The sequence below is a fragment of the Gossypium hirsutum genome, chromosome D05, assembly GCF_007990345.1.
Source record: "Gossypium hirsutum isolate 1008001.06 chromosome D05, Gossypium_hirsutum_v2.1, whole genome shotgun sequence".
NCBI lineage: Eukaryota > Viridiplantae > Streptophyta > Magnoliopsida > Malvales > Malvaceae > Gossypium > Gossypium hirsutum.
This window is the reverse complement of record NC_053441.1, coordinates 35,023,384-35,035,827: the sequence shown is the minus strand read 5'-3', so window position 1 is coordinate 35,035,827 and position 12,444 is coordinate 35,023,384. Positions and strand designations below refer to the sequence as shown.

The 12,444-nt window shown below is 36.6% G+C and overlaps 1 protein-coding gene and 1 pseudogene across 16 annotated transcripts; one reads left to right on the top strand and one right to left on the bottom strand.

The window, feature by feature from the left end:
* Positions 1-571: 571 nt before the first annotated feature.
* On the bottom strand, positions 572-2,993 carry LOC107904060 (uncharacterized). 16 transcript variants are annotated; one of them, XR_005913473.1, is made up of 5 exons: positions 2,592-2,993; positions 2,411-2,514; positions 1,760-1,891; positions 1,543-1,624; positions 572-907 (listed from the first exon to the last, which is right to left on the bottom strand). XR_005913473.1 is itself a non-coding variant. In XM_041092906.1 (5 exons), exons 1-5 carry the CDS (start codon positions 2,701-2,703, stop codon positions 896-898), a joined length of 375 nt encoding a protein of 124 aa, XP_040948840.1. In that variant the 5' UTR covers positions 2,704-2,992; the 3' UTR covers positions 572-895. The 16 variants fall into 16 exon arrangements, 2 of the variants coding, with proteins under 2 accessions (XP_040948840.1, XP_016685819.1); XR_005913469.1 differs by having other exon boundaries at positions 1,760-1,913; positions 2,592-2,991; XR_005913476.1 differs by having other exon boundaries at positions 1,760-1,913; positions 2,664-2,990.
* Positions 2,994-3,588: 595 nt separating this feature from the next.
* On the top strand, positions 3,589-11,041 carry LOC107902421 (laccase-12-like; annotated as a pseudogene).
* Positions 11,042-12,444: the final 1,403 nt, after the last annotated feature.

The window sequence follows — 12,444 nt, the reverse complement described above, 5'->3', positions numbered from 1 at the left end:
ATCCAAGTCAGAAGAATATTATGGGTACGTTTGGTTCACTGTAATAGAATAGAGCTGTAATGAAATAGAACTGTAATTGAATAGAGCTGTAATGTAATAAAGCTGTAATCAGTAATCAATTGTTTGGTTGAATGAAATGGAATAGAAGTGTAATAGTATTCTTGTGTTTGGTTGAATGGAATGATATTGTAATGGCATAAGGAAAAAAACTAAAATGACTAGAATACCCTTAGCAGAATTTTTTTTAAGTAGATGATTATTGTTATTGTTATTAAATTTTAATAAGATTATTATTAAAAATAATTTAATAAAAATAATAAATAATTTAACCATATTTTAACATAATTATTATTAAATATGATTTAATAAAAAAGTATATAATTTAATAAAATTCTTAATATATTTATTATTATATGAATTTACTAAAATCATAATATATAATACTATAAAAATAATATATAATCTACTTTATTATTTTTAAACTGTAATATATATTTAATGTGCTAAAATATAATTAGTGAAACAAATAATTTAATTATTCTACAATAAAAAACAAATACTAGAAGTAATAAATAACTTGAGAATTATATTTCACATCCAAATATAATATTCATATATTAACAAAAAGTTACATATATATTTGATGTTCTAACCAAAAAAATGGTTTCTCAATGCCTACATCTATCTATATTTTACAAATTAAACTCTAATACCAACTCCAACCATTTGGTTTGGGGAGTACTGGAATTTGGTAAAGAACAAGGGAATATGTACAATGATCCATGTAACACGGACTTTTTGTTAAGTCATACTAGAAGACACCAATCCTAAACTCGAGAGTTCCTCAGGGGGCACAAAAACAGTGTACTGAAATGCAATCTGCACTATAGGTAGTTCAGAAGAATGTCTGCAAGGGAAAAAGGAGATTAAAATATCTAAATAATATAACAGTAATGCTCCACAAATTGCTATCAACAAAAAAAGGTAGCACAACCACAAAACACTTAAAGGGAGCATGTTTCAAGCATTTAGGTGGGCCCATCTGGTGCAGGCAAGAAACTAATACAATGAGAAAAAAAATATAATCATAATAACATTGTATAATCAAAAATTTACATATTACAAATCTGAGCATAATGAATATATTTTATTGAATAAAGAGAACTCAAAGAAAGTAGAATACTAAGCTATAAGATTCTACGCCAGATGAAGCCCCTGCATTCTAGAGCAAAATAGTCCAGAATGTTTGTCCATCAGATTCAACAATAAAAAATAGTAGTAATATTGACTGTGGCAGCCAAAGAAGAAATTGTAATGAGTAATTAATATCTATAAAATCCAACATTATTAGCGAAATCAAAATCATAAGCATATGTTGCAAAAAAAATCACAACAAATGATGTGCTGAACATTTTCATATTGTGGATCTGGGAAGAAGTGACCATACTACAAAAGGTGGAATTGAATGAAGTGAGAAATCAAAAATTATTAGATGATATTTCCCCAGTAAGAAAATTTGAAAGTAGAAAGAGGAAAACTTACAGAATGGCCAGGCTTGAAGTCAGTAGATGTCCTGAATCTTAGTACGTAATTAAAAGCATATGGTTGACTTAGCATTCGGTACCTGCAAAGTAAGATCAATAACAGCACTCAAATGGAATATCCATATAATTAACTCAAGTAGATATGACGTATCCATATAAACATATACTTTATCATCTTTAAAAAAGAATAAATCTGAGGAACTTATAGTACTAACATGTCCTGAGGAAGTGTTGAATCATCTGTATTTGCATATAAGAACAAAGAGCCATCACTTTCTATGCTAAGAAATTTAAGAGATGCCAAATCTGTATACTCATTTGTAACAGCAAAATGTCCACGCATACACCTGCTTGAACAGCCACAGCAGGCTGTAACATTTGTCAATGCTACATTTCCCAATCCACATAACTAGGATGAGATAATACAAAATTCAAATGAAAGATAATAGATCTTTGTAGAAAGGTGTCTGCTCAGGAAGCAAAGCACAGTACATAGTGTCTGCTCAGATCTTTGTAGAAAGGTGTCCATGCATACACCTTCTTGTATCTAGTTGCCCAGGTCCATAATGATTGCAAAATATATCATTATCCCTTAATAAAAAGTAAAATTTTAGACTCAAACATAATGATTGCAAAATATTTGATTTTAGAAGACTAGTACATAGTGATTGCAAAATTACATGATTTAATTAGTATAAATGAGGATAAACAACACTATTCTAAGTGAAAGGCTCAAACAACAAAGGTTATACCACATACAAATATATGCACGGTCCCTTCCTAATTTTATTCTTACAAAATAACCTTATATTATAGTTAAGAAATCGAGAACAACAAAAAAAGAAAAGAAATAGCAAGGGGCTCACCATTGATTCGGAGGCAGATAGACGAGAAATAAATCTACAAATCTTGTGTTTGTTTGGCAAAAGAAGAGAAAATCGGAGTAGACTGATTTGGGAGACTGCAATAGCTAAAGGGTTTATAAGAGTGAGGGCTTTTGAGAGTTCCACTAGAAATGTTGTCGATTAAGGAATCAAAGGCACTTACTGTAAATAAGGAGGTTCAACTAGAAAGAAGATGAAGATAAAGATGGTGAAAGCCAAAAAATGTTCACCTGACCTTGGATGAAGGGGAGGAATGCCAGAGTCGGAGGAAGCATGAAATGGTTGCCGTTGAGTGTTTTTGAGGTGAGAATTTGTGAGGGTAAAATAGGGTTGATTTGGGACGGAATGGGTAAACGGTGAAGAGGGAAGTGAGTAGAAATCCTCAAATTTTTTTTGCTTAAGGCCGGAATGGAATACACCCGTAATAGGGTATTCCCTTCAACCAAACCTCTGTTTAAGTGGGAAGCAGAATAAACTTGTAATAGGCAGGTAATGGCATAGCCATTACCTTCAACCAAACATGCTGTATATGTTTCCAGTTCACTAATGTTGAAGCTTTTCTAGTTTTATCATGTAACGGGTGGTGCGTTAGAATATAGATGGAAAATATTACTAATAGAGAACCAGCTGATTTTAATTAATTGACTAATTAAAAGTTCTGATTTACAGGAACAGTAAAAAAATAGTTTGTGAAGAAAGCAAAGGCTCCATTCATGAAACTAATTTTTCACTTTTAATACACAAGCTAGTGGGTGCAACAACCACTTAAGCCGGGGTCGACCACTTGACTATATTTGCCTGGAACCATTTTGTTCAAACAACGTATCTTCCTATAAAAAACACCTATCTCTGTGAGCAACTTATCCTCGAACAAAATAGGCAATTATTTTGATCTAGCTACTTAGCTACATATGGAGAATCTCAAGAACTTTTCCATCATGTTCCTCGGCCTTTTCCTTCTCATTTCTTCTGCATTATTTCCTTAACAAGTGGAGAAATTCAACGACATCAATTTGTCGTGTGTTTTCTTTTACTTATTCTTTGATCCTCTCGTTTCCTAACTAGTTTATCAAGTGGTTTTGCTTGTTTCTTTGTTATTTCTTTATATTTTCTAGCGAGTCTTTCTTGTCTTTTAATTTGATTAGTTAACTAAATTATGAATGAAACTGATCCAAGCAACACCAGTGAAGAGGCTATGCAACACTCACAACAGGATTACTGTAAATGGCATGTTTCCTGGACCTACCTTAGAGGTCAGGAATGGAGACTCCCTTGAATTTAAAGTTGTTAACAAAGCCAGATACAGTGTCACCATTCACTGGTATTTCAATTATTGCACATTCAATAATACATAATATAGTATAGCCTAAGTATTGGTTTCGAAATTAATATTTTAACAGGAAATATTACTATAAATTTTCATATCATGAAAATGGTTAACTATATAATTTATTGTAGCACTAATTAAGTCTATAAACATATATATACTCATTTACACATTTGTATCTGCCGCTGGTATGTATATATTATGAATTACCATAACCACTTTCATTTATAGGCATGGTGTTCGGCAAATGAGAATCGGATGGGCAGATGGACCAGAATTCGTTACTCTATGCCCAATTAGACCAGGAGGAAGTTACACCTACAGGTTCACGATTCAAGGACAAGAAGGAACATTGTGGTGGCATGCTCACAGCTCATGGCTTAAAGCCACTATTTATGGAGCTCTTATCATCCGTCCCAGACTAGGCAAATCCTACCATTTTCCTAAGCCAAACCTCGAAACACCAATTGTACGAGGTAATTAATTAATATATAAGCTTTTAATTACTTATAAACAACATGCTGAGTCCTAATTAGCAACCAGGCTGGAGAAATGATAATTGATTATGAGGGTTATGCCTAGATTGAATGAATTTAATTATTGTTGATTATGACTACAAGGTGAATGGTGGGATGCAAACCCCATTGATGTTGTGAGGGAAGCAACAAGGACAGGGGCAGCTCCAAATGTCTCTGATGCTTACACCATCAATGCTCAACCTGGTGATCTTTACAAATGCTCCAGCAAAGGTTTGCTTCTTCAAATTGCGAACTTGATTTCCATATATATATGATATGATTTCCCATAAGATTGACATGCTTTTCTTTTTTTTTTGCAGACGCCACAATCATCCCCATAGACGCTAGTGAGACCAACCTCCTAAGAGTCATCAATGCAGCCCTGAACCAACCGCTTTTCTTTGCAGTGGCAAACCATATGCTCATTGTTGTTGGTGCTGATGCCATTTACATCAAACCCTTCACCACTTCAGTACTCATGCTAGGTGCAGGTCAAACCACTGATGTACTGATCAAAGCAGACCAGCGACCGGCTAGATATTACATGGCAGCCCGAGCCTACCAAAGCGTCCAAAACGTACCCTTCGACAACCCTACTACAATAGCCATTCTTGAATACAAGTCTTCCAAAAAGGGAAATGCACCCAAACTAATTATGTCTTCTCTGCCAGCCTACAATGATACCAATACCGTTACAGCCTTCAGTTGAAGCTTCAGAAGTCCCCGAAAGGTCTAAGTCCCAACTGAGATCGACGAAAGTATCTTCTTCACAGTTGATTTAGGACTCAACAACTACCCACCAAATTTTCGTAAAAGTTGCTGCCAAGGACCAAACGATACACATTTGGCTGCTAGCATGAACAATGCCTCATTCATGCTCCCTACGAGCATCTCACTGTTACAAGCTCACCAACAGTGAATTCCAGGGGTGTTCACCACAGATTTTTGTTGAAAATTGGCCAACCATGCTGCTGTTATATTTTTGGTTAAGTGCATGTAGCTTGTAAACATGCTGCAGCACGTATGCTTGCTGTAACAACAAGGTTATTTAGTTACTTTGTTAAGCTACTTAGTTGAAAATAAACTAAGTTGGTATTTTTTTGATGTTTTTAGGTGCTGATTGACATAATCAGCTTGTGTGCAAGTTAAGTTTTACTTGTTTCAAAGTATGATTAGTGGTAGTGGATAGTATTTGGTGATGTATTTGGCTATAAATTTATTTTTTTTCTAGTTGAATGAATGAGCAAAATGAGCTATCAGCCATAAGCTCCCTTGCTGCACATTTGTGAGCAAGTAAAAATATTTCTTGCATCTTGCTTCATTGTTCTGTGCTATCTGTTTTCTTTCTTTGCTCCTCCTCATCCCCAACAATGTTCCAAGAACCCCACCAGTGAAATTTGATTATATTGGGAATGTGAGCTGAACTCTCTTCCAACCTATTACCAAAACTAAATTGTACAAATTGAAGTTTGGTTCAAGGTTACAGGTTGTGCTTCAAGGTACAAGCATTATCGCACCTGAGAACTATTAGGAATAAGAAAGTTGTTAAATAAGGAAGTTAGTTGTTAGGCAGTTAATATTCAGTTAATAACTGCTGCTAATGTACTGCTTATTAAATACCCTGTGTATGTTTCTTGCTGATGAATGGAAATGAGTTTACACTCAACATGGTATCAAGATCCATAGTGTTTCTGGTATAAATTTTTTTCTGTTGACTGTGTGCATGGCTACGGATGGTATTCTTGCAGATGATACGCCTCGCCACTCTAGCAACTCTGGTGCAGCAATTCATCCACTAGATTCTGGAGGTTCAAGTTCAACTACTGTTCAATACTTTTCCAAGCATGACACCATTAAACTCAACAATCAGAACTTCTTGCTATGGAAACATCAATTGTTATTGATTCTCGAAGGGTATGGCCTGGAAGGGTTTGTGCTAGGCACCACATTCCCTCCATCTGTATTAATTTCGGATTCTGATGGTCAGCATGTGACAAATCCAGCGTTTCTTATTCATCACAAACAAGATAAGTTCTTGGCATCATGGCTTTTATCCATAGTTTCTGATGATATTTTGACACACTTAACCGCAGCTAAAACCAGTTTCGATATTTGGACTACTATTGACAGACGATTTGGTGCTAAGTCCAACATCAAGTTATCTAGTATAAGGCATGCTCTATATTCGATCAAGAAAGCCGGTCTTTCAGTTAAAGATTATCTTTCCAAGGTCAAAACTTTAAGTGATAATCTAACTACTGCAGGGAGTCCAGTTTCTGAACAAGAATAGATCAGTGTTATCCTGGCTAGTCTTTCTGTTGAGTTTGAACCTATTCGGGTTCTTGCTGCTGCTACTTCCTTGAGCCTTGATCTTATCACTGAAATGCTCCTCGACTGCGAAGAACGTCAGTTAATTCAGTTATCTGATGCGCCTTTACAAGCCAATCTGGTATCTAGTACACAACAAGGTACTTCTGAAACCTTGAAGTCGAGTTCAGATTCTAGTCGTGACTCCAATCATAGACAAAAGGGTCTAGGCCGTGGGTGGTCTCGTGGTCGTACTTGGGGCTCGGGTCGAGGGTGGTCTTGGTCAAAACCACAATGTCAGTTGTGTGGTAAAATAGGACATTTGGTGCAAACATGTTATCATCGTTTTGATGAAAACTTTTCTCGTCCTGATTCAAGTTCATCGGTGGCTGTTAACTATCATCAATTCTATGATGCTCCTGCAAACTGTTGCCCCTCCCAGAGCTGTTGTCATGCATGTCCATCTTATTCTGCAAGTGCCTAATCAAATGCGGTACCCAGATTCTGGTGCAACCAACCATATCACCCTGAATGTAACTGGTCTTTAAAATAATTCAACTTACACAGGTACCAACAAGGTATCCATGGGTAATGATGAGTTAGTGTTCATTGCTAATATTGGTTCTTCAACCTTTGTAGCTGGTTCTAGGTTGTTGCATCTAAAGAACGTACTGCATGTTCCCTCAGTCTACAAAAACTTAATTTCTGTAGGACAATTTGCAAGAGATAATGCAGTCTATTTTGAGTTTCATCCTTTTCTATGCTTTGTGAAGGACATACAGACAGGGATGATATTACTGGAGGGCCACATGCATAATGGATTGTACAGATTTGATGTTTCTTCTTCCACTTCACAAAGGCTTCCCTCTACCAAAAGATTCGAGTCTCCTCGCGTGTGCAATGTTCAGACGACCTCCTCTGTTAAAATTTGGCATGACAGGCTTGGACATCCGTGTTCCAATACTCTTGCATGTGTCTTGAAGTCTTGCGATGTTCCATTCAAACGCAACAACTTACACTTTGTCTGTACACCTTGTCAGATGGGCAAGGCACACAAACTATCGTTTAGTGCCTCTCGAACAGTATATTCAGTCCCTTTTGAGTTAGTAGTGTCTGATGTTTGGGGACCCTCCCATGTGACTTCAAATGGATTTTCTTACTATGTGTCCTTTGTAGATATGTACAGTCGGTTTACTTTGTTGTATTTTCTCAAATCAAAGAATGAAGTGTTTCAATGTTTTCTTCATTTTCACAAGATGGTTCAAGTACAATTTGGGACATCCATCAAAATGTTGCAGACATATGGAAGGGGTGAGTATAGGTCATTGTCTAACACCCTTGCTAGTCTGGGAATTCAACATCGGGTAACATGCCCGCACACGTCAGAATAGAATGGGGTAGCTGAACGCAGGCACTGTCATATAGTTGATATGGGACTAGCGTTACTAGCTCGTGCTTCAATGCCATTAGGATACTGGGTGTCTGCCTTCTCTCAAGCGGTTCATATTATCAACAGGTTACCAACACCTGTTTTGGAGCGTAAAACCCCCTATGAAAAACTGTTTAAAGCTAAACCAGATTACTATCAGCTAAAGGTATTTGGGAGCGCTTGTTTTCCATACCTATGACCTTTTCAGCAACATAAGCTCCAGTTTCGGTATCAACAATGCGTTTTTCTTGGACTGAGTTCTAACCAGAAGGGGTACAAGTGTCTGGCTCCAAATGGCCGAGTTTTTGTCTCAAGATATGTTGTGTTCAACGAGACACTGTTTCCATTTCAAAATGGGTTTACCTTATCAAAGATCAACACTAGTGCCAGATTTTGTCACCAACAGTCCTCTGTCCCAGTAGTTGACTCAAATGGTCAGTTGGTCTCAAGACCATTGTGTACACCTGAAGCTCCTCATGGTTCCACGTCCACACAGTCTTCAGGGTGTCACCAATCCTCCAGTTCTGGTTCTGTACCAAGGGGTTCGGACAATGTGATCAATTCACCTACACACTATAATCCAGACCTATCCTCACGAGTGTCTCTACCTATTGCACAAGTGCATCCTATTGTTACCATACACCCCATGTGCACTCGGTCAAAGAATGGATTTTTTAAGCCAAAAGTGTTTTCCACTGTCATAGAGAAGAAGGAACCAGTTACTATTGTTAAGGCTTTTAAAAGCACTGCCTAGACTGTAGCTACACAAGCAGAGTATCAAGCCTTGCTAGCAAAAAAAACATGGGACCTTGTAACATTACCTGAAGGGCGTCGAGAAGTGGGGTGTAAATGGATTTTCAAAGTTAAACGACATGCTGTTGGGACAGTCGCTCGTTACAAGGGCCGATTAGTTATCAAAGGTTACTTACAGGAAGCAGGTGTTGATTTTTTCGAAACCTTCAGTCCGGTGATCAAGCCAACGATGATCAGGGTGATCTTGTCTCTCGCTGTGTCTCGAGGGTGGCCTCTCAGACAAGTAGATGTTAACAATGCGTTTCTGAATGGGGACCTGAATGAAGAGATTTACATGACTCAACCACCAGGTTTTGAGCAACACTCAGCTGATGGTCGACCACTCGTTTGTAGATTGCGAAAGGCCCTTTATGGATTGAAACAGGCCCCTCGTGCGTGGTTTCATAAGCTACGAGAGTTCTTGGTGGTTGTTAATTTTGTTGCGTCTAAGGCTGACAGTTCTCTCTTCATTCGACGAGAAGGATCTCAAGTTCTATATGTCCTCATATATGTTGATGATATAATAATCACTGGCACCAACTCTCCTGCTATTGATGAGTTTGTAAAAAGTCTTGATATTCAATTTTCCTTGAAAGATTTAGGTCACTTGAATTACTTTCTTGGGATCGAAGTAACATACACTTCGAATGGTATTTTGCTCAGCCAAAAGTACATTCTGGAGCTACTTCGACGAGCGTCTATGGACATGTCCAAAGCCTCTCCTACCCCGATTGTGACTACATGTTAGTTGTCTGTTCATGAAGGTAATCAAATAGAGGATGAAAGTATGTTCAGGAGTATTCTGGGAGCCCTAAAATATGTGGTTATAACAAGGCCAGATATTGCCTTTTCAGTAACAAGGTATGTTAGTACATGCACAAGCTTCTCAATACACACTTCAAAGCTGTAAAAAGGATTCTGTGATACCTACAAGGAACACTAGAGTATGGATTACAGTTCACTCGCAACTCCAAACTTCTTCTCGAAGGTTATTCTGATACAAGTTGGGGGTCTGACATTGATGACCGGCGATCAACATCTGGTTTTTGTGTTTTCTTTGGTGGGAATCCAATTTCTTGGAGCTCCAGGAAGCAACAGGTAGTATCAAGATCCACAACAGAGGTTGAATATCGTAGCTTAGCTCATGTCACTGCAGAAATAGAATGGATTCGATCGTTGCTGATAGAACTTGGTGTTGAGATTCACAACAAGACATTGGTTTGGTGTGATAGTTCTACTGCCATTGCTGTAGCAAACAATCCAGTCATGCATTCTAAATTCAAACAAGTGGAGTTAGACTTGTTTTTTGTAAGGGAAAAGGTGGTGAATGGCTCGCTGCAAGTTGTCACATCTCTGGACAGGAGCAAGTGGCTGATATTTTGACCAAACCTTTGTCAGCAGGGTTATTTGACAAGTTCAGAAGAAAACTTAGAGTAATTTCCATGGAAAGAGATGTTGTACAGAAGTAAGGAAAAAAAAGTCTCTTACAGGAATGGAGAAAGTCAAGATGCATGGGCCATGTTAGGAATAAGAAAGTTGTTAACTAAGGAAGTTAGTTGTTAGGCAGTTAATATTCAATTAATAACTGCTGCTAATGTACTGCTCATTAAATACCATGTGTATGTTTCTTGCTGATGAATGGAAATGAGTTTACACTCAACAAGAACCACCTATTCATCTTCACGGATACGATTTCTACATCATTGCAGAAGGTTTTGGAAACTTCAATCCCAAAAGAGATACATCTAAGTTCAACCTTGTTGATCCACCTTTAAGGAATAAGGTTGCAGTCCCTGCGAATGGATGGGCGGTCATTAGATTTGTTGCTGATAACCCAGGTAATAATGGTACTAAATAGGTATTCAGATTCTTTCAAATGGTCTCTCAATGAATCCTTCATTTGATAGTTGAATCTAAACTCTTTTGCTAACAGGTGTGTGGCTAATGCATTGTCACTTGGATGTTCACATCACATGGGGTTTGGCTATGGCTTTCCTGGTTGAGAATGGAGTTGGAGAATTACACTCTCTTCCAGCACCACCGTCGGATTTGCCTTTATGTTAGGATTCATAACATAAGTTTAAGAATTGTTGAAATGCATAAGGTCATTATAAAAAACGCAATTTGGAATGAGATTATTCATCTGATTGTTTCGTTCGGATAAATAAAGCGGGTGTCATGAAAGATGGTGCTGTGGTCAAAACTTAATTGTGCCATGTGATTTTAGTTAGATTCGAGACCTGCCATGTTTGTTGATTCTAGTTGTATTCTTTTCCCTACAGCTAATGTTCAAAATAAATTTGTGTTAAAAACAAAGATTAATGTGCCGTGGGCGGTGGTATTATTCCCGTGAGATTAAAAGTAATAATCATTGTAAGATTGAGTCCTTGGATAATGTAATTGTGACTTTAGAATTAATGTTTTTATATTCAAATATAATTGTCATTGTCACGACAATGTGAGAATATAACATTGCGATTAAACATATTATACATAATCAAAATTTTGGGGGTATTTGTTACCTATGAAATTAATAAAAATTAAAACGTCAAATAATAAATTTCTTAATAAAATGATAAAATATAATTTTGGATTATTAGTAATGTTTTATAGAAATGGTTATTTACTCTCTTTTTTTTTATACAATAACTACTTTGATTCATAAATCTCTCAAAGCCTAAAATTAGAGGGAAGATGTATTCCATCGAGTTTAAATCCAAGTCTTCTTTATTGTTATAGTAGTAATTGTGCCAATAAAATTAAAACCGAATCAACTATTGTTTACATTGATTTAATTGTAGCATTTAAAATTTGTGTAACACCCAAAACCCGACCTAAACATTATGACCGAATCTAGAGGTGTTATCTAAATTCATTTGAAAATCCATAACCCATTTCGAAATAGAAAAATAATTTAAGTCAACATGCAGTGAATAAAACTCCAGTTTATATGAGAAAAACTTCCTTTTAAATAATTTATTAGTTTTGCCGATGATCACTAGTAAAATCACTTAGTTTCGCAACATAATTTCTTAGTTAAGTAAAGTTTTGGAAAACACGAGTTGATTTTGAAATCCAACATTTGAAAAAAGATATGGTGTCATCTAAAACGTTTAAACGGCTTTAAATGAAAAATAAAAATAAAATCAGATTTTAAAATAGTCCCAAAAGTCCAAAACAATCCCACGGAATGAAAATAGACTAAACTGAATGAAATTTAAGGAAATGCAAAGCAAATGCGTAAAACCGAGCTCCCGTCACACCAATTCGTCCTATGTTTGAGGATTACCTGAGAACCAAAAAAAAAATTGAGCTTATGAGCTCAGTGTGTAACTCATTACACACAATAAATCAGATAACATGTTTAAATAGATTACGGAATTGATACATACATCAATGCATAACAGATACAGATTCAGACCCTACCCCTATCCGCTACACACCATCACTGACCACCCTTACACACCAATTAGGGTATTAACTACCCATCAAACCCCACACACTGCTATGTGATCATATATCACTTTACAGAATAAATGTAGACTAGCTGCCAAATCAAAATGCAGTAACCCGCTTGAAGCAGAAATATGTGGTTGAGCCACCAAATACGATAGATAAATTGAACTACCCACTCTTCCTCCAT